We start from the raw sequence: 27,040 nt of genomic DNA, 5'->3' as shown, positions 1-27,040 counted from the left end.
CGGATGTGTGCGTGTCTTTCAGAACACAAGACAAAATTAGAGCATTCTTTCAAAACAGAACATGGCAAAATAATCGTTTTTACTTGATTGTATTATTTTGGTGATCGTTGGGAGCCAAAATAGAAATCGAAATTGAAAATCAATTAATTGCGCAGCCCTAGCTCTTTCTGAGAAGCCTGTATGTGAACAGTTGGTGCCTTGGTGTGTCCATAGACTGTTCTTTATCAACATTAACATTTTAGGTTAAAATTTATTTGGAAAAAAGTATAACACATTAATACATTTATTTTCACCATTTTAAACACATTTTCCCTTTACTAGTTAAATGTAACTGGTCCTATGTTGTGGCAAATACATTTTTAAACATATATAATAAAACATTAAAGGGTTCATGGCATGAGAAATCAAATTTCAAATTTGCCTTGATCTTTTGACATATAAGAGGTCTTTGTACCATTTAAATATCCTGCAAGTTTCATAGCTTACAATGTCCTCCCCATTATAAATGGTGTCGAAAACAAGTGGATGGTTTCTTTTAAAAGTGTCCCGGATCACATCGGAGGATTATGTGTTGGTTCGGAGCATTTTGTTTTGTAAAAGTGGCACAGTGGCAAAAAAACACACACAAAAAAACACTTTAGTTTTGTTGAAAGATGAAGCATCCAACTGTATTGTTGGATCTGAGCTGACAGCAGCTGCATCACAACTCGTAAGTAAATGATTTCGTGATGCTTCGTCTGTAAATTATGGTTTTATATAGCCAATAATAACAGTGGCTGTCTACTGACATGACCTCAAAGGATATATATATATATATATATATATATATATATATATATATATATATATATATATATATATATATATATATATATATATATATATATATATATATATATATATAATAGTTCCCAGTAAGTCCATGAACCTGAAATAAGAAAGTAAAAGGTGTCAATTTGGACTTCATGGCTATAAAATGGTAAATCTTCCCCTGGATTATTACATTATAGTGGGTTTTAAAGCACAGCCTGTGACTGAACTATGAGTTCAATGCCTCAGTGACAGACTCTCTGCATTTTTCATGTGGTGTAAATATGGCTTCAGAGCCCAGCTACTTTACTCATAGCAAGCACTGTTTTTACCTCGCCATGAGAAAAAACACTGCATGTTTAAAGATTCATGTGTGCACAAAAATACATTCGTGTAAATGTGTGTGTTGTTTATCAGCTAAATGTGCATTTAAAATTGAATGAAGTATTGGTGAGGTCAAATGCGTGGTTCAGCTGTGTACACACGATCAAGAAGGGCAATGTGAGCTACAGTAGTGTTCATTTCTTGCGTTTTTGACATTTTTGAAAAGTTCACCTAGCATCCCGGTAACATGTAAACACCTGCATTCGCTTTATGTTTTGTCATGTTGCTACAGAGAGCTGGCGGTGCTTTGCTCCGTTGATGGCGGAGAGCGTTCTTGCTCAGAAGTCAATTTACGTCCCTGTGCCTATACAGTACCTTCATTTATAATGCATGTTGACTTTAGCGCAATGAGATGACTATAGTAGCGCTCTTGTTTGTTTTATAGGCTTAAAGGGATATCTCTGTTCCTGCTGGGATTTCCTCTAGTTTCTTTGTTTCTAACACTTGCCTTTGGTAAATTAGCATATTTGCCACCTAATTACAACATGATAACATTTACAGTCCTGAATGCCCATGTTGATTTGGCATGTTTAAAAGTCCACTTCTGACACACATCATTGTAGTTAAATGTGTGTATCAGATCTCTTAGCCTGATTAGTAGGCCTGTTGACTGGTTATATAAAAACAAAATGAATTAAATATCAGGAAATCCACTTTGGGACTGTTCTAGCCCTAAAACGTCAACATCAAATCAACATAGGCACAATTTACTTTCTTAATGCATGGTCCTGGTCTGATTGAGCAAATAAAATAAAATATATAATTTAAATTAAACAAAATTATTTGAAATGAAATCAAGTAAAATTAAATATAAAGTAAATTAAATGATAAAATGTATTTAAAAGAAATAATATATTATAATAAATGATACTGTACTTTTATATTTACTTAATATTCACTTGATTGGAATATAAAATATAAAACCATTTATTTACAAATATATGACATTGATATGAACTTGTTCTTGTTTTAAAATGTTTTAAAATACTCCAGGTATTTATTATTTTGGGTATATAGTGCAATAATCACAGCATCATGGTCCTGATTTGTCAAGTTAATTCCCTTTTATTTGTCAAGCATTTCAACTTTTTGTTTTCCACAGCAGCTTTAGAGAAAATATCACTAGTGAGTAAGCAAAAGAAAAATGTGTATTATTTTCTGTAGCTATAACCACTGTAGTATGGCTCATGTTTAACCTTCCCTGGCTGCCCATAGCAGGCTGGAGCTGTTGTTCCTGGATCAATTTACCCCTCAGACCTGCTGCACAGAACCACAGCCCGCACCATAGAGGTCCTGACCAACACCACCATGACCACCAGAGCCGTGCTGACCACCGTCAGCGACTCCCATTGGTGGAGGGAGTCCCTCAGCTTACTTCGCCCACTGCACGTAAGTCGCATTTAAATTCAGGCTGGAAGGTTTTGTTAGGCCTTTTCTGAAAGGCCGCTCTCAGAAGTGTAACCACGGTCCTTGCTCCATTATGCATCACTCCTCTTCAAAACATAAGCGCCAGGAACAGGTTGGATGAAGCTCAACAGTGAGACTCGCCTGCACATTTTTTTGGCAGGTTTTGTTAGGCCATTAAAACCTGGCATGACTGAACGAACCTCTTCCCGGCCGACGTATGCGTGTCTCTTTGTGAAGCGGTTTGTTTTTTGAGTTCCTGTTTCTGGTTCCCCAAGCCCGAGTCCTTCCTGTGAAATGGTTGATGACGCCCCCCCCCCCCCCCCCCAAACACACACACACACACACACACACACACACTACACACCCCCGTCCTTGGCAGAAGAAGGGTCTGGCGCCTTACGAACGTTTATGAGCATGGCTGAAACATTAATGGTTCCTGCATGCGTATCTGTGAATGTTTTATGAATATTCTATGAATGTTTAATGAGCATTTATCTCCTCTCAGGGACAAGCCGCGGATAGAAGCCGTACCGGTGCGGCCAATCAGAACACAGATCTGGAGAGGCAGGGATGCAGTCCTTTCTACGAGGAGCTGTTCGACGATCCATACGTCAATACGGTGAATTTTACTATATCTCCTTCCTTCTGGTTTCGCATCTGTCTGTGTTTTTCTCCTACAGCTTTATTTGCTCTCTCACTCTCAATCATTCCAAAGTCACTGATGTGTTAAAGGAAAATGTAAATATGATAAGTGTGTATGAGGTTAAGGATATTTTGTCTTTTAATCACACTCATGTTGACCTTCCTCAGTGGGACACAAAAGCAGAAATTGAATAATGTACAGATCAATCTTTTCCATGCAATTACAGTGAATCTTAATCTTTGAAATTTCTAAAATTAAACATGTATCGTAATGTATCAGTGGTCCACATGACTTGTTTCTGAAAGAACACTTTAATAGCTTTATGTGACAAACATACAAAAATTAGAGAGCTGGTGAGCTTTACCACTTCTCTCAAGAACATAAAAGGGATGTCAAGAGTTTCAGTAAATGACTTTGGTCTCTTCTAAACACGAAGTTGCCATATGACCTCAGAAGACGAATTTTTGAATTCGAAGAAGAAAAATTACTTTTATGGGGCTTTTTTGTTATTTTGTTGTTTGACATCCCCAGTCTTCATTATAATGAAAAGTGGCCAGGATATATGGTTGAATTTTGGTTTTAGAATTTTTCTAGAATAAGGTTTTAGAATTTTTGTTCCTTCACAGTGGTCATTTCAGGTATGTCCATTCGCAAGTTAAGCCAGGGACACACTTAATGACTAGCTGAAACAGTCTAAGACTGAACTGAACACACTTACAGACTGTTTCCAACAACTGGAGCAGATTTAAACACAGGCTGAACACAACTGTCTCTGACTCTGCGCATTTGGGCATGATCAGTCCGAAGTATCAAATCACATTCATAATCGGTCGTTAAGTGTGTCCCCGGCTTTAGTCTCTTTTTCTTACAACATATAAAAAGGATTTATTTATGCTAAATCAAATACATCATTTTAAACAATTTTATCTCCATCAAAAATAACATAATCTTATAGTATAATAAACATCTAGTAGGTCATTGAAATCTCTTTGGGAGTCCTAACTACTATGTACCACTGTTCTTCTTCAGTTAGCTCGAGGCATAGGCTTATTCAATTTAAGGTAGTGCATCATATTCATTGGTCTAGGGTACAACTCTGCCAGATATTTCCTGAACTAGACCCCACCTGCCCTCTCTGTGTTGGTGTGCTGGCCTCTCTGTTTCATTCGTTTGGTCCTGTCCTCCTAAGTTATTAAGGTTTTGGGGTGGAATTTTAGTTGTTTCTCAGACATTTTTAACACAGTAATAGACCCCAACCCATTGACAGCTTCATTTGGGGATTTTCTGGAAAATGTTAAACTGACAGCTTTAGAGATGGATAATATTGCACTTTGCACACTGTTGGCTAGACGACTTGTACTAACTAATTGGAAGCTGCCATCTCCTACTTGAAAAGATTAAATTTGGAGTTGGAATGAAACCCAATCTTTTCTTAAAATCTTGGAGCCCATTTTTAGATTACTTTAAGTAGACAAGCTCTGGATAAAACATAATTTTCTTTCTTTCTTTTTTTCTTATTTATTTGGGTGTTTATATGCACACATTATTGTGATTTATATGTTTATTTGCACATTTAACAAGCTGATGCTTGTATTGTGCTTGTGCTTTTCTTTAATTAAAGGGAAAAAACAATATACCATTCAAACATTTGGGGTCAGTAAGATTTTAAATAATGCTTTTGAGCAATGATGCATTAAATTGATCAAAACTAAAAGTAAAGACTTGTACATTATAATAAACAAATAAATGCGGTTCTTTTGAAATTTCTATCCATCGAATAATCTACAGTTTCCACAAAAATATTAAGCAACACAATCGTTTTTAACAATCATAATAATAAGAAATGTTTCTTGAGCACCAAATCGGCATATTAGAATGATTTCTGAAGGATTGTGTGACACTGAAGACTGGAGTAATGATGCTGAAAGTTCATTACATTTTAAAACGTATTCATTTTTGATCAAATAAATGCAGCCTTACTGAGCATAGAATTATTTTTATTTTTTCAGAAACATTAAAATATGTTATCTACCCCTTTAACTTTTGAATGGTAGTGTATTGTGTGTTTTTTGGGGACTGATTTGTAAAACAATTTCAGAATAAGCAAGCAAAAACAAAAGTGTAATATCCCCTCTCCTCAATTTCTGTTTCAGTCTGAGGATGTGTATTCCTCGTACGTCTACACTCCTCAGGAAGACTTTGCAGAGGTTTTACTGCGGACAGGCAAACTGGCTGAAACCAACAGCGAGGGACAGAATCTCTTCCCTGCAACCGAAGGTATTGCTCCTTATCCAAACAAACATTTACATCTAAAATCAACTCTCATCACGGGGACTGACTAGTGACTTCACCCTGTCCCGGTTAAGCATCCGCCATCAGTCGTCTCTCATCACCCTCTTGTTAGTCGCAGTGTCCTTGCTAGGATTGCTGTAATCTTTGGCCCCCGGGGCGGCTTCTCAGGTAGCAGCGTCTCTCTCTGATGTATCACCGCTCGCCGGCTACATGTCTGGAAGAATAGCGTCATATTGATTAATTAATGTGTACTCACCGCAAGCAGACAGCAGTAAATAATGCGCACCGTCCCGATACAAGAGAGATAGCGGCTAGTCAAAATATCAAGGCCTTTTGCTTCAAGATGGATGAGGCGAATGAGAAAATCAATGCAGAGTGATGGGACGGGTGCAGGAACTTTGGTGGAAGAATGCAAATAGCGAATCTCCCTTTACCTCTTCCTTTCTTATCCTCTCTTTTAATTCCTCCTGTGTCACTGTCGTTCAGTTGCGCACCACAGGCATAAAGTCACCTTCGTGTGGGAGAACGTGAGATGAAAGGAAAGTGCTTGCGTCAGGCTGATAATGCTAAATTAATGACCTGCACGCTAAACCGTATGCTGGATACACTTCCTATAAAACAGTCATGGTTCTTTGCTCTTGTTTAGATATTGCGCGCATGTCCTCTCTAATCTCTGTTCTTATGTGTGAAATGCTTAAAGGTTATGAATTAGGGATGCTTTCCGCTGCTGATATGGTCTGCATTTTTTCTTTTTTTCATCTGGGCTTCACATTTCTGACTATGCAACAGTATTATTTTTCATTCCATTTATAGTTTTATGCATGTATGTATGTATACGTATACGTATATGTGTATATATATACAGACCCTTTCCAAAAAAATAGAATATCACGGAAAAGTTTATTTATTTCTATAATTCCATTCAAAACGTTAAACTTCCATAGATTATAGATTCAGGAACCACAACTTAACGATTTCAAGTATTTAGTTGTTTATTTGTACATAATTTGGGCTTCCAGCTCATAAAACCCACGAAAACAGGATTTCAAAAAAATTAGAATATTACATGAAATCGCACAGTAATTCCACAGTGATACCATGGTCATTGAACCAGGTTTTGGTTCTTTTGGCAGTGTGGGCAGGTGCAAATCCTGCTGGAAAATGAAGGAAGCATGAAGTGCTCTGAACATGTCCTGGTAGACGGCTGCGTTGACTCTGGATTTAATAAAGCACAGTGGACCAAAGTCCTCTTTTCTGATGAGAGCAAATTTTGCATCTCATTTGGAAACCAAGGTCCCAGAGGCTGGAGGAAGAATGGAGAGGCACACAATCCAAGATGCTTGAAGTCCAGTGTGAAGTTTCCACAGTCTGTGTTGGTTTGGGGAGCCATGTCATCGGCTGGTGTCGGTCCACTGTGCTGTCCACTCAACGCAGCCGTCTACCAGGACATGTTCAGAGCACTTCATTCTGACTTCATTTTCCAGCAGGATTTGCACCTGCCCACACTGCCAAAAGAACCAAAACCTGGTTCAGTGACCATGGTATCACTGTGGAATTACTGTGTGATTTCATGTAATATTCTAATTTTTTGAAATCCTGTTTTCGTGGGTTTTATGAGCTGGAAGCCCAAATTATGTACAAATAAACAACTAAATACTTGAAATCGTTTAAGTTGTGGGCCCTGAATCTATAATCTATGGAAGTTTAACGTTTTAAATGGAATTATGGAAATAAATCAACTTTTCCATGATATTCTAATTTTTTGGAAAGGGTCTGTAAGTTATACATTCTTAGAGCATGACTTTCACGTTCCTTAACCACCACTTGCTTAACCAACACAAAATAGGTGTCGTTTAAGCTTATAAGCTTGGCTTTACAGTGAATATAGGGAATATAACCATCACTTAATAAGTGCTTTTAATTTTGCTGACATATTAGAAGTGCTCGATTTTCATAGCCTGAAAGAAAATAACTGCTTTACTTGAAAATGTGATCTGTAAAATCATTGTACGTTAACAGATAGACTTGTCATATATCGTTGAAAAAGTCTCAACTAGCAGAATTCAAGAAGCATATTTGTTTCAGTTAGAGACCAAGTGTTTGTATGAAAAAAACATCATTTTATGTATTATGACAGCCTCCATCTCTGATCAGCTTCTCTGTGTCGCTGTGTGTGAAGCCACACCTCTAGTTTTCGATGTTAAAGGGACTTTGAGGAAGGATGTGTTAAAAGAATGCGTCAAACAGCTGAACACACTAAAACGTTCACTGTTAGCGACGCTAACACCTTTGTTATTTCAGCGCACGCAAGACTCCCTCTGCTCCAGCTGTTTTTGATAACATTGTCTTGCCAAGATTGTTTGACGTGCAAAATGCCTTTGATTCCATCAAAAGCTCAGAATAGCAGAGTAAAACCTAACACTGTCTGCAGTTCTGGACAAAATGGGAACTGATGGGCTGCCGAAAAAATGACTCTCACGTCACCCACTGATCGTATTTGAGAGTCTGGTGCTGCATATGTCTGCACTGCAATCTGCCTTTGTTTCTAACAGTAACATTTCTTCACTAGCTTTGCGCATTCTGTTCATGTGAGTTACTGCAGACTTAATGAATGCTTACACTCGTCCCACAGGGCGTTTGTGGTCAGATCCTAATTGATCAAATTTAGCCACAATGCCTGTAAGGTTTAGTTCTCTGTTAAATGAGGTGAAGCTTACGACCTCAAGGTCATTATCACAGACACTTCACGGATGGTCATAGAAAACAATCATGTATTTTGTTGAAGTGTCTTATATATCCATTGCTAACCCTTACCTTCTCTATAACTTATTTTCTTGCATTTGTTTCAGAAGTTATTAATCGTTGTTGTTAACGTTAGTTAAAAATACAGCTGTTCATTGTTAAGTTCATGTTAGCTCAGATCTATGAAATAATACAAGTACAAATTTTGATTTTAATAATGTATTAGTAAATGTTGAATTTAACTTTTAACTAAGATTAATAAATGCTTTAGAAGTACAGTACTGTTCAAAAGTCTTAGGCACGTTAATATTTTCACCAAAAAACAATGGTTTTAAGCCAGTTATTTATATATTTTGCTGTAGTGTGTCAGTAGGAAATATCAGTTTACATTTCAAAATATTCCTTGCCATTAACTGTAATAATCCAGTGAGATTTGTGTATGCACAAGGAGTCTGACAACAGCCGGTATGATCTGATCTCACCATCATCGAGTCCGTCTGTGATTACATGAAGAAACAGAAGAAACTGAGACAGACTAAGTCTGTGTATATATTCATATCATTATCATATTACTATTTATCTAACCATTGCAACATTGTGTCCTTACCAGATTGTCCACACTGAATGAGAACATGTTTACCATCACAGCCCATTGGGACATATTTGATGTTAACCTTTTGAGCGGTACGGTCCCATATATGGGATTTTTATTTGCCGACGTGTGTTATTCATATCAGACAAACATAGTGGAAGAAACTATAAAGCTTACTCTATTCTTCTCACAGTTCACTGGCCACTTTCTTACATGTATTTCGGGAGAAACTGATAAATTCACTTGCTGTAAATCCGACTGACTGGACTCCCTGATATGCTGCGCAAACAAATATGGTGGCTCTCGTTATAGATCAAGATCAAGATTATTTATGAAGGTTTTTAAACGACAAAACACACGCGCTTACACGTATTTGAGAATCGGAATATGACATGGTAAGCTTGAGACCAATGAGATTCCACAGTGGACGTGTCTGTTCAGTGCAATGTCTCACAAATGGAAACCAAACAAACAACTAATTGTCCTATTGCTCCGTACTTGTTGTGTCTGGTTAGCCAGGGACAGCGTCTCGTATCTTATTGCTTTTTTAAATGATATTTTGGTCCTGGACCTGAATCTGCGTCATAGTCTCAGTATTACTGTTACAGTCACATTTCAGTTTTATGCACTGCCAATGAGAGCCATAGAGGCTCATTTTCATCCCTCTCTCTCTCTTTCTTCTGTCACGTCATGTTACAGTACAGCAAGGAGGCGCTTCTCTGCAGGAATAACTCTGAAATATTATTCCTTCTTTTTTCTCTCTATCTCCTGTGTCATTTCATAGTGCTCCTGCAGTTGGCCAGTGATGCTTTTCCCAAAGATATGACACTCGCTCTGGCCTATTTACTGGCTCTACCTCAGGTGAGTTTGACTGCTCTATTTACAGATCTCTATCTCTCTTTCTCTCATTCTGAGTGACTGTGTGTGTGCATCGGATTATGGTTTTTCATAACTATTTCTTTTACTGTAGTCAAAATTGTGTGGTATTGAAAGATAAAGCCATTTAAAAGTCAATGTAAATCTAATATCAAGTCTAATGCTTACAGGATCCTGTTGCATCAGGGGCCTCCATTTGAAAGTATTACCGGTATTGCATTTTCCTGATTTAGATCGGTTATCAGTTCATGCTCTAATAAAATCATCTGAAAAAAAATCTTTATGGGCTTAAAATTGATAGTATGTCCCCAGTGATTCTTCTCAGTTCATTATCAGGGGAAGTTTTGTTGAAATTGATGTGGTGTTAGTGTGGCCATTGTCCTCTACTGCTTTAGTCTCGATGGCCCTCAGGGGTCGAGTTCCTGAGACGTTCAGTCACTCATCCTGCTTATTGTGGACATTACTGGAAGTGTCAAGTGTCCCATTGTCCCACTTCTTTTTGTCACTTTATCACTAAGGTTTTTAAGACGGGGATCAACAACAACAAATATATTTGTGGTCTGAACTGAAAACAAAAAACATGTAAAACAATTATTATAGTTTGAAGTTCAATTTAGAATGAGATTTTTCTTATTTTATTTATTTTGTGACGCATCATGTTTGTAACTCCATGCCAGGGTTATGATAGTTTTGTCTTACTTTTGTTTAACTTGTCTTTTCAATTTAGATTCAAGTTTTCATTTGAGTATTTTAGTGGCATTTTCCTATTTAATGAAGTTCATGTATAAACTTTTATAATATACTTTCCAGAACTAAAATTAATCTGAGGCCATTTTTAGAGTCATTAATGCTTTTAGTCTCAGTTTTTCCTTATTTTATTCCTCTTTTTTGTTCATAATAATTTCATGGCAAACAAAAGTACACAGTCTCAAAATGTCTAAACACTTGTTTTTGCTCACTCTTCCCACATATAAATGCCAATTCACACTATAATATACATATAAATGCCAAATCAGCGGTTTTGGACACAGTACTGTATATGCATACAGTCTTAAAGGTAGGGTATAGGCAATTTTTGGAGTGTCTAGCAATAGCAAGCTAGCTTTGAAAGCATAATATCCATCCCACCCTCCCTTCACAGCTCTCCAAAACGTCACGAGATGAGAGACGGCGTACCTCATATGTCTCAAAGCACATAACATCACAATAATAATGAACATAAACAACTTAAAGAGCACTGACCTGTACCACCTGACTGCTGCAGGGTCATTTCGGCATTGGTAGTGTTGCCATTGAAACTCATAAATTCGAGTCACGAACAGCTCAGGATATAACTCGCTGCTCTTGACTGAATGACTTCTGTAACTTTAATAAAGATTCATCTATATTTAATTTATACAGCAAAGACTATGCAGTGCTATTTTACATTTGATTACTTTATTCAAATTTCTGTACCTGAAATCCACTGTTAGACCTACTTGAAAACCACTGTTGTATCTTTGTTCTGTTGTATTTATTTGTGCTATCTGTAATTGGATTATTTGTTCTTATTTTATTACTGACTGTTAACTTGTCTTTAATAATAATTTACGTTAATTAGGCAAGCAGTTTTTGCTGTAGTATCCAAATTGTAATAGAGAATTGTGATATTTTACTGGTATCTAAACATTTGAACCACTGACCCAACCAGGCCAGTAGAAAAAAGTCCTCAGCTGAAGCAGCTGTAAAGTCTGTGCGATTAAAGTCCCCCTGCAGTCAATCATTTTATCCCTTAAAACTCATCTTTGATCACCAAAATGACATATTTAAAAGTTTTTTCCTTCATGTCTCAAAATAGCTTGAATGTAACCTTGCCTCATTTAGTATTGGTTCTATGAATATACAAATTAGCCCCGCCTCCACTCACTCACACCAGCTCAGAGATCCACTCGTTGACGTGATTGGTTACAAGGTAGTTTGTGACGTCAGAAACGCCAGCGATTTCAAAACGCGTTTTCGAGGCTGCCTTTGGTTCACTGCAGTTTTAAAGGGATACTCCACTTTTTTTGGAAATAGGCTCATTTTACAACTCCCCCAGAGTTAAACAGTTGAGTTTTACCGTTTTCGAATCCATTCAGCCGAACTCCGGGTCTGGCGGTAAACTTGACTCTTCTGTAGTTACATCGTCTACTAAGACCGACTGAAAATGAAAAGTTGTGATTTTCTAGGCTGATATGGCTAGGAACTATACTCTCATTCCTGTGTAATAATCAAGAAACTTTGCTGCTGTACCACGAGTCCAGGAGGCGTAATGATATGACGCAGCGCCTGAAAATAGTCCCCAGCTCGGTAGACTATAGGGTCAACTATTTTAGAGTCAAGAAGAGAAGAAGAGTCAAGTTTTAAATAGGAAAAATATCGAAACTCTTTGGTCATTTTTTTGAGAGAGATGCTAATGGTCCTGTCAAATTTAAAAATGTCAAATGCAGTGTCCTATCATATCGACCTCGTTCTGGAACAAGTGGTATTGGTGCACCCCTATTGAAAGCCAAATGAGATTGGTGTACAGCGTGAATACGCTTCTTTGTGTTTTTTCTGTTTCAGGTGTTGGACGCTAACGCGTGTTTTGAGAAGCAGCCTCCATCGGCACTGTCCCTGCAGTTAGCTGCGTATTACTACTCTCTTCAGATCTACTCCCGCCTCGCACCCTGCTTTAAAGACAAGTGCAGCCCACTTTACCGGGTAAGCGTGCACATACACTTTTCTCTCTGTCACCCTCCATTCCACAGCCATTATTCTTTATCTGGCACTATAGCAAGTTTCCAAACACTTACACGAGTCAAGAACAGAATTCATTAGCGATACAATAAAAGTTCTCACCTTGAAACGGCCTGATAAAACGGTATCAGCCTTTTCTCTCTCTTTGTTTTGCCCATTTCTCTGCACATTCCACCTCTGTCTGTTCTGCACGTCTTCTATGGTGTCATTCTTTTCCTCTTTTCTTGTAATATTTCAGGTTTATCTGCATTACACATGACAGCACTTTACCGCTTCCCTGCGAATTTTTGCATCTTCTCTCTGCACGCCTCTTTTCTCATTTTTCCTGTTACTCTCTCCCTCCGTTCCATTATCATAATTCCATCTTTCATTTTCACCCTCTGTTGCACCTCAGCATCTCTCTCTCTCTCTCTCTCTCTCTCTCTCTCTCTCTCTCTCTCTCTCTCTCTCTCTCTCTCTCTCTCTCTCTCTCTCTCTCTCTCTCTCTCTCTCTCTCTCTCTCTCTCTCTCTCTCTCTCTCTCTCTCTCTCTCTGTTCTAATGATGCCCTCTCATTTCACTTTGAGAGTTGTTAGTTAACGGGGAAGGAGCACTGTCTCCGTCTTCTCTCTTCACACCGTGTTTTTCCCGACCACAGGACTCACAAAAAGCACCTCATTACGATGATCTCTAACATCCTCATCATGAAGGTCAGCGTTTATGTGCTTGTTGGCTAATGCTTCATAAAACCTTTAAAGCATCATGAGCAAACATCAAGTCTTCAAGGTTTCTCACAGGAATTGCCAAAGTAAAGTGCATAATGATGATGGTAATGCGAGTAATGATTGTGTGGCACTTTACACAAATAGCGTACCAAATTAAGTCTTTCTTTTTATTACAAAGAAGTGCTTAACCTTCAGAAAATGTTGATCGGCAACTGTCAGGATTTCAAACTAAATATTATGTTGTTTTATATTCTAGCATTTTTTATGAAGTTTGGGACACGGAACATCTAAATTAGTGCTGTCAATTAGTTAAAAAATTAATCGCACATTTTTTTTGTAATTAATCGCACCTAACATCAAAATCTGTAATATAATTTTTTTTTTCATCTCCAAATGAATGTGGAAACAACAAAGACCATGGGCCCTATTTTAACGATCTGAAACGCAAGTATCAAGCGCGAAACGCAAGTAACTTTGTGGGCGGGTCTTGGGCGCTGTTGCTATTATACCGGCGGGATAAATGACTCTTGCGCCCGACGCAAATCTAAAATGGGTTGGTCTGAAGTAGCTTCATTACTCATAGGTGTGGTTTGGGCGTAACGTGAAATAAACCAATCAGAGCGACATCTCACATTCCCTTTAAGAGCAGGCGCGCTTGTTCCATGGCGGATTGCTATTATAACGGCGGATTTGCCAGGCGCACACCAGGAGCGGTTCACAGCCGAGGAGACCGACGTTCTCGTCAGGGACGTAAAACACAGAGAAGTGACATTGGGGATGGAGAAACACACCCAAATTAGCTTCGGTTAAACAGGCGTATAATAATTTGGGTAAATGTGTAAGCTAGATTTATGCCTATTTTTTCACATCTTCATGGACACAACAATGATTTCCCTCGTGTGGTAATATTTTTCCTTGTAATAATCTATGATTTGCAAAAATGAAAACTGCTGCTTCTGTGTAGATGAGATAAGCAAAGTGTATGTGCGTTGTGCACACGCTACATTGATTATGGCCAAGCATGCGCCCTTAAAATAGCATATGAGTAACATGCGCAACGCGCCACTGACTTTAGACTAGGTTTTTACTGGTCAGTGGCGGAACTGTTTTCTAAACCTGCAAAACAGCACCAGGGAACATTTGCGCCGGAACACGCCTCCTCTTTTCGCTGAACCACCCCGGGAGCGTAAGTTCGTTCCCTAATTTACATACGTGCTTCTGTGGAGGGAAAAGTCCGCTGTGCGCGGGTGCAAAATAGGAATGATACATGCGTCAGTGTACAAAGTCAATTACGCTGGGTGCAAGATAGGGGCCCATATATTTTAAATATTTGTTTAATGGCATTTTTGCACCATGAATGAAGGCAAATACCACCGACACCAATTTCTGGGGATAAAATGAGCAATTATAGCCATTCAACATTACAGTATAACTGAAAGTCATAATTTAACATAGTAGGCCTAAACTGCAAAATATCACATTGTTTTTATTTATCATGTATTACCAATTACAGAACATTAAACATTCTTATAAAAACTTTTAATTGAAGTGAACTTAAAACAATATTCACATAAAACCATTATATAAATGTCACATTTAGCGGTGTCTTTTAGATAGTGTGTTTGGTGATGTTTCAGCTCTCTCTGTTTGAGAGCTGTCAGTTCATTTTTCCCCATTTGAAAGTTTATTTTGCACATTTGTCATCACGAAAAAGAAGTTGGTAAAGATATTTTTATGTGCGGAACGATCCTCTCGATAAAACGTCATTCCTGGATTTGCAACTGTTCAAACTTATTTCTGCGTGTCTTAGTCACTGAGACGAGCACGTTACTGACAGGATCTAAAACAGGTCGTCAGATGGAGTTTGCAAAGCGCCAGCGTCCTACATGTGGGTCTTGCATGACGCTGGGATGATCATCCTCAGTCGGCCTCTCTCTCTCGCTTCACAGAGCTGGTGAGCGGCGCACAGGTAGCGTTATCTAAGGATGTGGGGAAAAGACATCAGCTAAACTGCTTCAGGAAGTGAAAAAACGGATGCTGCGTTAATTGCATTTATTATTTGTAATGCGTTAAACAGCAAAAATGGATCACAGCTATTAACTAATTAATTTTGACAGCCCTAGTCTAATTAGTTTTTTATATCAATTGAATGTAAATTGTTTAATGAAATTTAATTTAATTTAATTTCAGATATGGGATGTTTGCAACTAGCTACTTTTACTGCTAAGTTCATTTTATGATATGTAATAGTTTATTTAACATTATGGTAACGCTTCAGTATGGGGATCACTTATTTGCTATTAACTACAACTTTTGCCTCAATAAACTCCTAATTTACTGCTTATTAATAGTTAGTAAGGTAGATTTTGTAGTGTGTAAGTTTAGGTATTGGGTAGGATTAAGGGATATATAATAAGGTCATGCAGAATAAGGCATTGATATGTGCTTCATAAGTACTAATCAACAGCCAATATCCTAGTAATATGCAAGTTAAAAGAATTGAACCCTAAAACAACACGTTACCAACATTTATATCAAAACGTCAAACATTTTTCAAAATTTTTGTGCTTTTAGTTCCTTTTTGCTTGTGCCTTTTGATCCTTTAAAGAAACTAACCGGACAACCTAATTGATTGTATTAGTGGAAAGTGCTGTCGGAGTAAAAACGTGTTTCTCTCCACTGATTGAAACTTGATATTTGTTCAAAAGTTTGGATTCAAAAGTTTGGATTCGTCTTGAAAATCATGAAATCGAAGGGCAACTTCTGGTCTGCTTGTAAAACTAATGTTATAGTCATTAAAAAAGTGAACTTTGACTGTGCCCCTAAATTTTTGAGACTTGGACTCCTGAAAGATGTAAGCGTAGAGCCTGCACTGAATTCAGAAGGGAAGCCTAGAAGTGCACAACTTATTGGATGGTGATTGCGGTGCCTGCGAATGTTGACTCAAACTGAGAAACACTTTAAATACAAATACTGTGTCACAGCTTCTCGGTTTCTTCATTTACATTATAACATTGTGTATAAAAAGTGGAACAGACTGTAAATATAAATGGTGAATCCATTTCAATATGTACACAAAATAGAAGAGATTTTATGATCTCATGTTTTCTAAAATATGGCTTAGAATAGGAGACAAACAAGGAAAGAAAATGAGTTGGAAGCGTATATTTTAATATTTAAACAAAGTTTCAGTGAGCACTTGTCTTCTGCTGACACAAGATTGGCAGTTTGAAGACATTTTGTTTTAATGAACTAGACCTGCAAGCTAATTCTGGGAACTCAAGTCATTAAACTTTTTGCTCTCATGAGCTTGAAACCGTCTGTGTTTGTTTCAGAGTCTTTACACGGCTCGTTTCTGAGAGCTGTCACTTAGTTATCAGCGCTCTGCTTAGCTACAGGCTGAACAGGTTGGATGACAAAACAACACAAGGAAACGTTCTTGTAATTATATCGCAGTGTGAAAAATATAAAGCAGCACTGTGGCTCTGTCATAGTTGTACAAAGATCACAGATATGAAGTCACGGTTTCCAGGAAGATGAAGTGCTTGTAAAGTGGGATTTAAAAAAATATATATATATTTAATTAAAAATGAAAATTCTGTCATGTTGTTCCAAACCTGTATGACTTTCTTTTTTACAAAACAAACAAAAAAGATATTTCCAAGAACAATGTGTTCCAAACAACACTGGACCTCTTTGAAATTCATTATTGTTTTTCAGAAGAAATTCATGCCGGTTTGGGACAACATGAGGCTGAGTAAATGATTTTAGAATTAGCATTTTTGAGTAAAATGTTCCTTTAAAGTCAAGCTATTTTTCTTTTTTTCTTTTCTTTTCTATTGTCTATTTCAGATAGCCCTGCCTCTAAATGATGCATAAAAACAAAAACAAACTGTGAGTTTTCGATTTACATGTCATTTGGTCCATAATTATTATAGTTATTTGTCCATAATTACACTAATGTTCAAAGGTTTAGGGTCAGCAAGACAAGTTTCTTATGTTCATCAAGGCTGCAATTATTTGATCAAAAATACAGTAAAACAGTAATTTTGTGAAATTATTCACTGAAAAGTCAGCTGGTATCTTGTATCTATTCAGCAGAAAATGAGTATTGGATACATTTCAGATATTTCAGTATCGATATGTTTTGAATTTTTTTTTTTTTTTTTTTGACAACACTACATTACACATCATAGACTGTAAAAATAGTTTATTATTTCAGATGCCCTTTTTAAATACTACAATTGAAAAAAATTATATATTATATACACAATTCAATCCGCCAAAGTGGCTAGTAGAAATGACTGCGTTACACGCCACTGCTGAAACCCACCCAGAATCAGCAGGGGTTAATAATTTTATTATTATAAAATATATTTATATTTTTTATATTTTTTATTATTATAAAACGTAATGCATTCCTGTGATGGTAAAGCTGAATTTTCAGCAGTCACTGAGTGCAACAAGGCCTGCCAACTTTTTAAGCGCCTTTGGTTCCGGAAGTATTTTTTCCATTCATTTCTCCCATAGGGATTTTAAAGGGGTGGTTCGGGATTTTTGACATCGGACCTCATTTTTAAGTCAGCCTGGTTGTTATTCATCAGTGGAGACATTTTAAAAAAAAAATTATCCAGTCCTTAACACTAGACTATCGATGCAAATGTCCGTTGAGAGAATAATGTTAGAAATCAAACTTACCTTTCATCACATTGCATTAGTTATAATTTGTTCCCTGTAATCATAAGCCTTGTCTACAGCAGCAGCGGAGTGATATTGATTACCTAGGCAACCGAGTGAGCCGGTACACACATGTACTGCACACACTGTAGTGCGCTTCTTTTCTGTGTTTACTTTTTGCCGCATTACTAACCGGAGCAAAGTAAAATTCCGCAGCTGCTGAGAAACTAGTTCCTTTGGGATCATTGAGATGAAAGGTAAGTTTGATTTCTAACATTATTCTCTCAACGTACATTTGCATCGATAGTCTAGTGTTATAATTGATTTGCGTTTGGTGCACTGTGGAGTGGGTAAAACGGTTTTTAATGGCTGGCTAACATCTACCCTTGACTCGCGCTAGCCTAGCATCGGCTAACTATCCAAATATAAGGACTGGATGATTTTTTTTTTAAAATGTCTCCACTGATGAATAACAACCAGGCTGACTTAAAAATGAGGTCCGATGTCAAAAATCCCGAACCACCCCTTTAAAGTCTTCATTAAAGCATATAAACCATGAACCAAGCCAACCAGCTACGAGGTGAATCATACACTTACAAACTTTGATTTGAAGCACAAAAGTATTGAAAATCGGACAAAAAAATACAAAGGTACACGACTGTGGAAAGAACTACAATCCCATGAAGCATTGCGAACAGCATAATCAAAGTTGAAGTTGAAATAGTGCGGACTGACGACTTTAACCGGAACAGATACCATTGATTAACAACCTCATAGCTCACAGTTGGTCTGTCTTTAAAGGTTTATAAGTTATTGCTGAAGGCTAAATGAATGGAGTTTTTACCGTCTGTTGCGCTCTATTACTTCAGTGTCACACGATCCTTCGGAAATCATTCTAATGTGCTGATTTAATGCTCAAAAACAGTTATTATTTATCAATGTTGAATCCTTTTTTGAATCCTCTTTTATGAACAGAAAGTTCGAAAGAACGACGATTGTATGAAATGGAAATCATCTGTAACATTCAAAATTCTGGACAGGCAGGACAGAAACCCGAAGCGCTGAAGTACCTGAAGAAAGCGTGAACTGTGAGGTCCCGTGTTGGCGTTTCGCCCTTGAGCGCAGCAGTTATTCCCAGGGCTGCTCCAGGTTCCTGCCAGGAGTGTACAATAAACAACACCCGCTGAAAAAGCACACTCAAATAAGGCATGCCACAAGTCTATTATGTGTTTTCATTTGATGTGCTTTTAGCATTGTTACGATTGCGCCTCGGCAGGAAAACTAATGACAGACCCTTAAGTTACTTATTGAAGCCTGTTTCTGTCCGAACTGTAAATTTTGAATGGCCTTCCCTTTTAAAGAGCAATACAGAAGGTCATGGATGGAAATGATTTTTTGTTGATGCTTTTCAAGGTTACAGTTCGCCGGATTCACGGCCAAACGCTGCCCACAGGTGCACTCAGAGTGATTTTGTTTTCCAAGGAAAGCTGAGGTAATAAGTGGCTAGTGTTTAGTGTACACCGTATAGCAATTCGCACATCTGCACGAACGCACTCTTCTTAATGGATTGTAATGTTCCTCTGTGTGGCGTTGGTTAAATGCTAGAGAAAAATCCATTATCGCTGATGGAAAGAGAAAGATTATGATGTTCTGTGTGTTTTATTTCCACCTGTTCTCTTTCCAAGTGACATTTCACGTCATGTTTGCTACTATTGAAGGAGACGGTCTTGCGGCAGGCAACGGGCCTCAAACGCCCCCATCATTTGTACCTCTTCACATTCTCATCGTCTTATCCATTTGTCTCTTCATTTGCCTTTTCTCGCTCTCTCTGCCTCTCCACTCATTTCTTTCATGGTAATCCATTTATCCCTCCTTAATTTAAACCTCCTCATTCTCACACAATTTCTCTCTCTAGCCCGTCACACATCCATTCCTGTGCTTTCCTTCGCCTTGTCTCTCAAGCAGATCCCCCTCAGACATCATCACTATCACAGGCAGCACATGTACGTGTTGTTATTGAAAGCAAGTAGGTCTGTAGGAGCGTGCAGTCGGGCCTCTGGATGAATTCGGCTCCATCTGAGACGGCGCACTGCCTTTGCATTGCAAATTAAGCCCAACAAGATGTTTCTTTCAAATCTAAGTGCATAATTATGTTCTCTGTGTAGGAATGAGACTGTGATCCTGTTGTACTGTGACGCCCTACTAACAGTGAGCAAGTGTTTTCTCCCGCAACCGGTGTTGTTTTCTGTTCCCGATTTTGTCGAAATGGAAAGCAGCGCATGCTTTAAATGGCAGAGGTGCATCCCTGGAAAAGCATGCTTTCCACTTTTATTTGCCCAAGGAAAAGATCTGTGATCTCTTGAATTACTTCAGTTTAGATGGATCTTTGTGTGTAAATGAGTCTTTGATATAATGTTTGTTCTAGTTTATTTAATTTACTAAAACTATAAAAAAAAAAAACTGATGTTTTTGTTCAAAATTCTACTCTGCGTAGTTTCGTTCCGTTAAAATCAATCCAAATTTAAACTTTCAAAAAGCGTTGCTAAATATGAACAGAAGATACATTTTGTATAAGCAGTTTTTGAGATTTGGAATTTTTTGGACAAAGCCTATGCTATACTGTACATAGACATTTCATATTATTAGTTATTTAAAATGTAATTTTTTTACTAACTTGCAAACATAAATGTCAGAGAGTGTAAAGTTAAAACACTTTGTTTGACTTTGTTCAGAACAATGTTCTCTGTGTGTGATTTGCCTTTTTTTTTTTTTTACAACAGATATAGTCTTCAGTGTCACGTGTTCCTTCAGAAATCATTCTAATATGCTGTTTTTGCGCTCAAGAATAATTTCTTATCAATTGAAAACAGTCGTTCTGCTTAATATTTTTCCAGAAACGGATACATTTTTATCAGGATTCTTCGATGAATATAAAGCTCGAAAGAACAGCATTTATTTGAAATGGAAATCTTTTGTAACATCATGCATGTCTTTTCTGTCACTTTTGATCAATCTAATGCAATCTTGCTGATTTAAAAGTTACTTTATTTAAAAGTGAAAAAAAAAAATCTTGCTGACCCCAATCTTTTGAACCGTAATTTGTGTATATTTGTAATTAAATAATTTAATCAATTATTATAGATACTATAATCAATTATTATAATTCAAAATAGCTACATGGATTCCGTTAAATCTTTTTAAGTAAAAAAAATAGATCCAATAAATCCATTTACTACTTTTTTGGATTTATGATTACAGTACCATAATACAGTATATAACATTTAATTATCTAATCTGTCACTTAGTATTGTTGCTTACAGTACATCATCAATAAGTTGTGAATTAAAAATGCTTTTCTGAATTATCGTCCCATCTGTGTCTATTGCTTAGATTGTAATCTCCCTTGATGGTGTTTATTAAGTGATTCTGGGGTTAAATCCCTCGCTCGGTCGGGGCCGATTAGCTGAATCGCCCCCTGTGGGGTTTGAATTGCCAAACCTTCGATTACCAGCCCAGATCTACTATACAATGCATCCATTCCCTGATGTGGATAAACAGACAGAACTCCAGTAAGATTATACTATGGCAAGACAGCTAAAAGACTACCTTTGGTCTTTGAAATCTACTTACAGAGATATTGTTGCTTTATAAACCCGTTATTAACGATTGACGCATTTACAGCCAGTGCCGCGTCTCTCGCACACAGCGCGAGCTTGTAATTTAATATTGCATTCTGAGTACCAGCGAGGATGCAGTGATTAGTTACCAGCTTTTTATTTGATGCTGATGGGTGTTGCTTTTAACACACCATGTGCTTTTGTGTGTGTGTGTGTGTGTGTGTGTGTGTGTGTGTGTGTGTGCATTAGCCATCAGTAGGCAAAGCTTTAATCCTTTTAAGCAAACTCCTTTTCATAATAAAGCCCCATCCAGCCAGATCTTTGGTGGTTGCAGTCGAGATGCTCAGTGTGTGTCGTTCTGTCTTTGAGAAGGGGAATCAAAATGCTGTTTAGCATAATTGTCAGAGTGAGAGCAAGACGGCCAAACCACAGAGTACACAACTGTTCATCATAGCCTGCAGCAAACATATTCAGCCCACCTATGCGCTCATTATATTTAAAAAGGTGTTTGTAAGCCATACTGTTTTTCAGCCCAAACCTTTTGAGTGTTTTTAGATGCCCCAGTTATCATCATTTTGATTTGCGATTCAAAAGATTGTAATCGTTAAGCGTGTATGATCAAGCTTTAGATTATTTTTAGGCCATTCAGGGAGGCACCAAACCGACCACCTCTGCACTCTCATACACACACCTGTGGACGTTTAGCATAAATAGATGGCGATGCAGATGCAAAATGCGATACGCCTGTTATTTTGCCGCTCTGAAGACTACAAATATGCAGTGAACCTCGCACATTAACCCATCCAAAAAGGTCTTTTAACATCATTAGAGGTAATTACCATCTAAAACCCGCCTGAATTCTCGGGCACGTCTACCGCAGGGTCGGTTATTATAGTTCACATGCCTGATTGCATGCGCACTAAACACAGGACAGGTGTGAACAACAGGAAGAGCAAAAGATGGATAGGAATTGACGGATAAGCTACAGGCTGAATCTTGCTTGCGGTTGGATCGTCACTCTCTAAAGACGAAGTACAAGAGAGACAGAAAGGGAATAGCTGGATAAAGATGTTTCATCATGAAAGAGCTTGTCTCGGAGAGGGGGTTCAAATGCTCGCCGTATCCATCCATCATGTCTCTTTTCTGCATCCCACAGATCAGTGGTTCACAACCGGTGACCTAAAAATGAGTTGAAGGTCTGTTCTGGTCACGGACAGCGGGGCGAAAACTATTTTAAATGCAGCTAACCATAAAATTGTACCTAGATTCATGTGTCAGTTGGTAGAAGTTGGCAGAGTAGAAGCTGCCAATAGGGTCAATTCAGTTATGACTGACTAGGACATACTTGCTATGAGGATAAACCAGTGGTGTAAACTAATAAATGAAATATTGCAATAAAAAACATGTATTTTTCTTAATCCACTGTGTTTTCTGTGTCTCATCCCTCTATATTGCTCTGGTCTTTATCTACGTTAACACGCCTGTCTGTCGTTGTGCTCCATTTCTTTTAAAGTTTTTATTATCTTGTGCCTTGTTCTTCACCTCTCGCTCTCTTCCCTGTCTTTTTTTTACTTGCCGTATTGTCAGCTCAGAACATGTGCTGTTTGGTCAGAGTTCAATAATACACAATCCCACACAGCGTCCCATTATCAGATTCTGTAATCGCACTCATGACATGTCGTTGTAATAATTTCCATATAGATTAGTGGGTAATCATTCTATATTCTGTTCTTCTGTCAAGGCTCTTAACCTGTTCATTTCTCTTCGTGGCAGACTGAATTACACTGAATTCATATTCTTACTTAGCATAACAATTGCAATGATGTACCGTAGACCACAGGATTGGAGACGATATACAGGTCTGGAAGTGTGAGAACACATTATAAATCTGATATTCAGAATTTAGTTTAAACCTGGAAATAAAATGAAAATGTATTATATTCAGTGGAACTGTTGTGCTATTTAATGGCATCAAGCAGGAGTTTTATTCCAAAAGTTCTTTGCGTAATGAGTTTATCATCATCAGACTTTTAACCATTTTAAACAAGTACATTTGAAAAAAGATTATTTATTTGTATTTATTTTATTAATGATTGATAGATTCCACCTTGTTCTTGCAATGAATAGTCTTCAATGCTGACATGAAATTAAGCCATTTACTCTTTCTACTCGTACTTCTAGTAGGTTACTAAATTTGTTAACAGGTGTTTTCTTGCATTGAAGCACAATATGCTTCTTGGATAATTCTCAAATCGAGCTGGAGAACACACTTCAGTACTGCTGTTTTTAAAGTCGAAAGGCCACGTAAATACTAAAAATTCTTGAATTCCATTGATTATTCCTATGAATCTAATAGGTGTGAGAAATATACTTACTCTCCCTACTGTTTTAAATAAAATCTTTGTGTTTGTAAAGTTGAATGGTTTTTGAATTGAGTCGTTGTAGTTGTTGTAGTCTTACATGTCTTGTTTCTATGTAGGCGGATCCGAGAGGGCTGATACGTCTCGTGACCAAGCATGTGACAGACCATGCTGGATGCAATTGGGATGATGATGAGGAACTGCAGGCCCTGATTGGTCAGTTGCAACTATACAGTGAAAGATTGACAGACTTTACTCAGGCTCAGGTGCTACAGGGACTCGGCCGTGGAGTCGATGTCCAGAGATTTAGCAGCGACAACCAGTACAAGAAAGAGACTATTCTGGGCCTGGCTGAGTAAGTATTGTGTGCCCGTGTACCACATCAAAAACATATGAATGCTAGTATATAGTGATCTCAAGAAAACAAGATTGTATGTCTGTATGTCTGTCTGTCTGTCTGGATGGATATAGCTATACATTTCCTTTTTAAAAAATGTATATATTTTACATATTTTTGAATAATGGTAAAGTCATACACTCAAATAACAGAAATGGAAATTATGAAGTGACCTTTTTCCCAGATTACAATTTAGCACACTCTTGACATTCACAAAGAATGTGTGCGGAGTTGAAAAAGAATGACACATCTGCTACATCTTTTAATCTCTCTGTCCTCTGAATATAGCCCGGGACACACCAAGCCGACGGTCGGACGTCGGGCAGTTTTTGTGCGTCGGCCGACTAAGTTTTCTGAGCATGTTCCGCACGTTTCCGCACAGTCGGCTGAAATTAGTCCTCTTCTCCGTGTTTTTTCGGCCGATTCGCCATGTTGAGCATCGGTGAGAGAGAGAACTCTGATTGGCTGTTCAGCTTCATCGAGTCAGTGCACGAAAATAATAGCAAAACAGCGAGCAAAGAAGTCAAGACGTTACAGATAGAAGGCTGTTCTAATGTTACGTCATCTTGCCTGAGTGTTCCTCTGCGAATATTTCAATATCAACATGAGCAGAGTGGAGTAAAGAAAGCGTTTAGCTGGATTGATATTCAAAAGTAAGTAAGTAAGTAAGTAAGTAAGTAAGTAAGTAAGTAAGTAAGTAAGTAAGTCAGTAAGTAAGTAAGTCAGTAAGTCAGTAAGTAAGTCAGTCAGTCAGTCAGTCAGTCAGTCAGTCAGTCAGTCAGTCAGTCAGTAAGTAAGTAAGTAAGTAAGTAAGTAAGTAAGTAAGTAAGTAAGTAAGTAAGTAAGTAAGTAAGTAAGTAAGTCAGTAAGTCAGTAAGTCAGTAAGTCAGTAAGTCAGTAAGTCAGTAAGTCAGTAAGTCAGTAAGTCAGTAAGTCAGTAAGTCAGTAAGTAAGTCAGTAAGTCAGTAAGTCAGTAAGTAAGTAAGTAACAGGCATGAAAACTCCTCACCTTTCGGCGAAATTCGCCGTTTTAAAACCTAAAAGGGTCACGTACGTGATTTGTGCAGATCCGATGAGAAAATATTTAGAGGGGGGGGGGGGGGGGGGGGTCGAGGTCGAGGCCAGCATTTATCCCCTATAAAGTTACCATAAACTTCGCAGCTTTAAAAAACAATCATCATTCCTAATGCCGAAACATGACAGCCAATACGAGTCAGAGTAACGGGCAGAAATGTTTTCTAAGTCTTACACCGCGAGTCTGACAACTGGACACACTGCCGAACATAGAACCGCACGTCGAAAAGCAAGCCTGAGGTAAGTTAGCTTACAATGTTAACTGTCCTGTCAGATACAGACAGCGATGTTGCCAATGTCATTATTTTTACATTTTGACATAGAAGTGGGCGAGATAATATCGCGAGCGGGCGCGGGCGCCGTGAGCGCTGAGCGAGCAGGAAACAAGTAACAGTTAGTGCAGTGTTATTCATTGCGCGGCTCGCGAGCCTCATGTGGCTCGCCAAGCTTTAATTTGTGGCTCGCATGGCGGTAAATAATACGGTGATATGATAATGCATTCACTAGAGATATTTCATAAAAACATTAATAACAAGTAGGGCTTTAACATAACCCGTTAAAAACTCAAAGTGTCAGCTCTATTACAAATAATTTCGATTGGATTGAAAGGGGTGGTTTATCGAGAGAACGTGAAAAAACTTGATCGATTGAAAACCGAAACTGAAAGGACGACGTATGACGAGCTGAACGAGCTGTTCTCGTGATGAAGTGTCATATAAATGAGTATCCTTTCATTCTATAATTCTCCTTTCACTCAGCATCTGTGAAGTGAAGCAGGACAGTCCTTGTTTCAAATTATCATACAGACGACTGGTTTGGGGCATTTTTAATGCGTGATAAATAGTATAGTAAATAGTTTTTTTTCCTCTGACACCCGATGAAATTAGTAGATCAGCGGCCCATTGGTTCTTTTCTTGATTAAGTTAGTATAGAAATTAGTACAAAACTAATTATGAAAGTTTCCTTTATTTTTCAGTGCATTTGTTTTACAATATATGGCTATTACTATCATGGGATTAATATTATAACTATTATTGTAGTAGTAGACAGACACTGTAACTAAAAGAGTTTTGAATTTTTCTTTGTTTAATTTGCACCAGATTGATGAATTTAACATTTAAAAAGCACAAAATTTTCTTACGGGGGAGCATGCCCCCGAACCCCCCTAGAGTGGCAGAGGTCCACTCATCACAGTGATCCAAAAATCCGGTGAGAAACACTGGTAGCCTAATACTATGTCAATGCAGCTTACATGTTTTTTGGGGGGGTGTTCATCACTGTGGAGTACACTGTAAAAAAAATCCCGTTGTTTTTACGGAAAAAAACTGGCAGCTGTGGTTACCAGAACAATACTGTAAAAAACACATCAAACCGTAAACATACTTACGGAGTTACATGTAAATTTAACATTTTAAACATGTATATTTAACATTGGATTTCAGTAATATGATATAATGTTATACGACCTATTGAAGTATTAATATCTGTTTTGTACCATAGTATTACACTTACAAACCAACAATCTCAGCAGTAATGAGAGTTACATGATTAATCAAAGCTCATCACAAGTAGTACTTCCACAAGTAAATTAATTTTAATATACAGAAGGTGCACAGTGTCATTCAAACAAACATTAAACACCATAATGGTAACACACATGAAATTTTAAAAATACAATAAACATTAATTTAACAACATTAAATGTAAAA

General features: G+C 37.7%; 1 protein-coding gene across 2 annotated transcripts in view; it reads left to right on the top strand.

The window, feature by feature from the left end:
* nbas (NBAS subunit of NRZ tethering complex) overlaps positions 1-27,040 on the top strand; it is a 189,604-nt gene that overhangs the window by 93,012 nt on the left and 69,552 nt on the right. Inside the window, exons 36-41 of one of the 2 annotated variants that reach the window (XM_081379315.1) lie at positions 2,413-2,583; positions 3,107-3,220; positions 5,398-5,521; positions 9,655-9,731; positions 12,330-12,467; positions 23,980-24,215. In XM_081379315.1, coding sequence (XP_081235441.1) covers positions 2,413-2,583; positions 3,107-3,220; positions 5,398-5,521; positions 9,655-9,731; positions 12,330-12,467; positions 23,980-24,215 — 860 coding nt within the window. Of the gene's footprint in view, positions 1-2,409; positions 2,584-3,106; positions 3,221-5,397; positions 5,522-9,654; positions 9,732-12,329; positions 12,468-23,979; positions 24,216-27,040 lie in introns of both variants that reach the window. The other variant, XM_081379314.1, reaches the window with a different exon arrangement.

Source organism: Scardinius erythrophthalmus (assembly GCF_964197995.2).
Source record: "Scardinius erythrophthalmus genome assembly, chromosome: 11".
NCBI lineage: Eukaryota > Metazoa > Chordata > Actinopteri > Cypriniformes > Leuciscidae > Scardinius > Scardinius erythrophthalmus.
The sequence above is the reverse complement of the archived record's forward strand: the minus strand, read 5'-3'. Positions and strand labels throughout refer to the sequence as shown.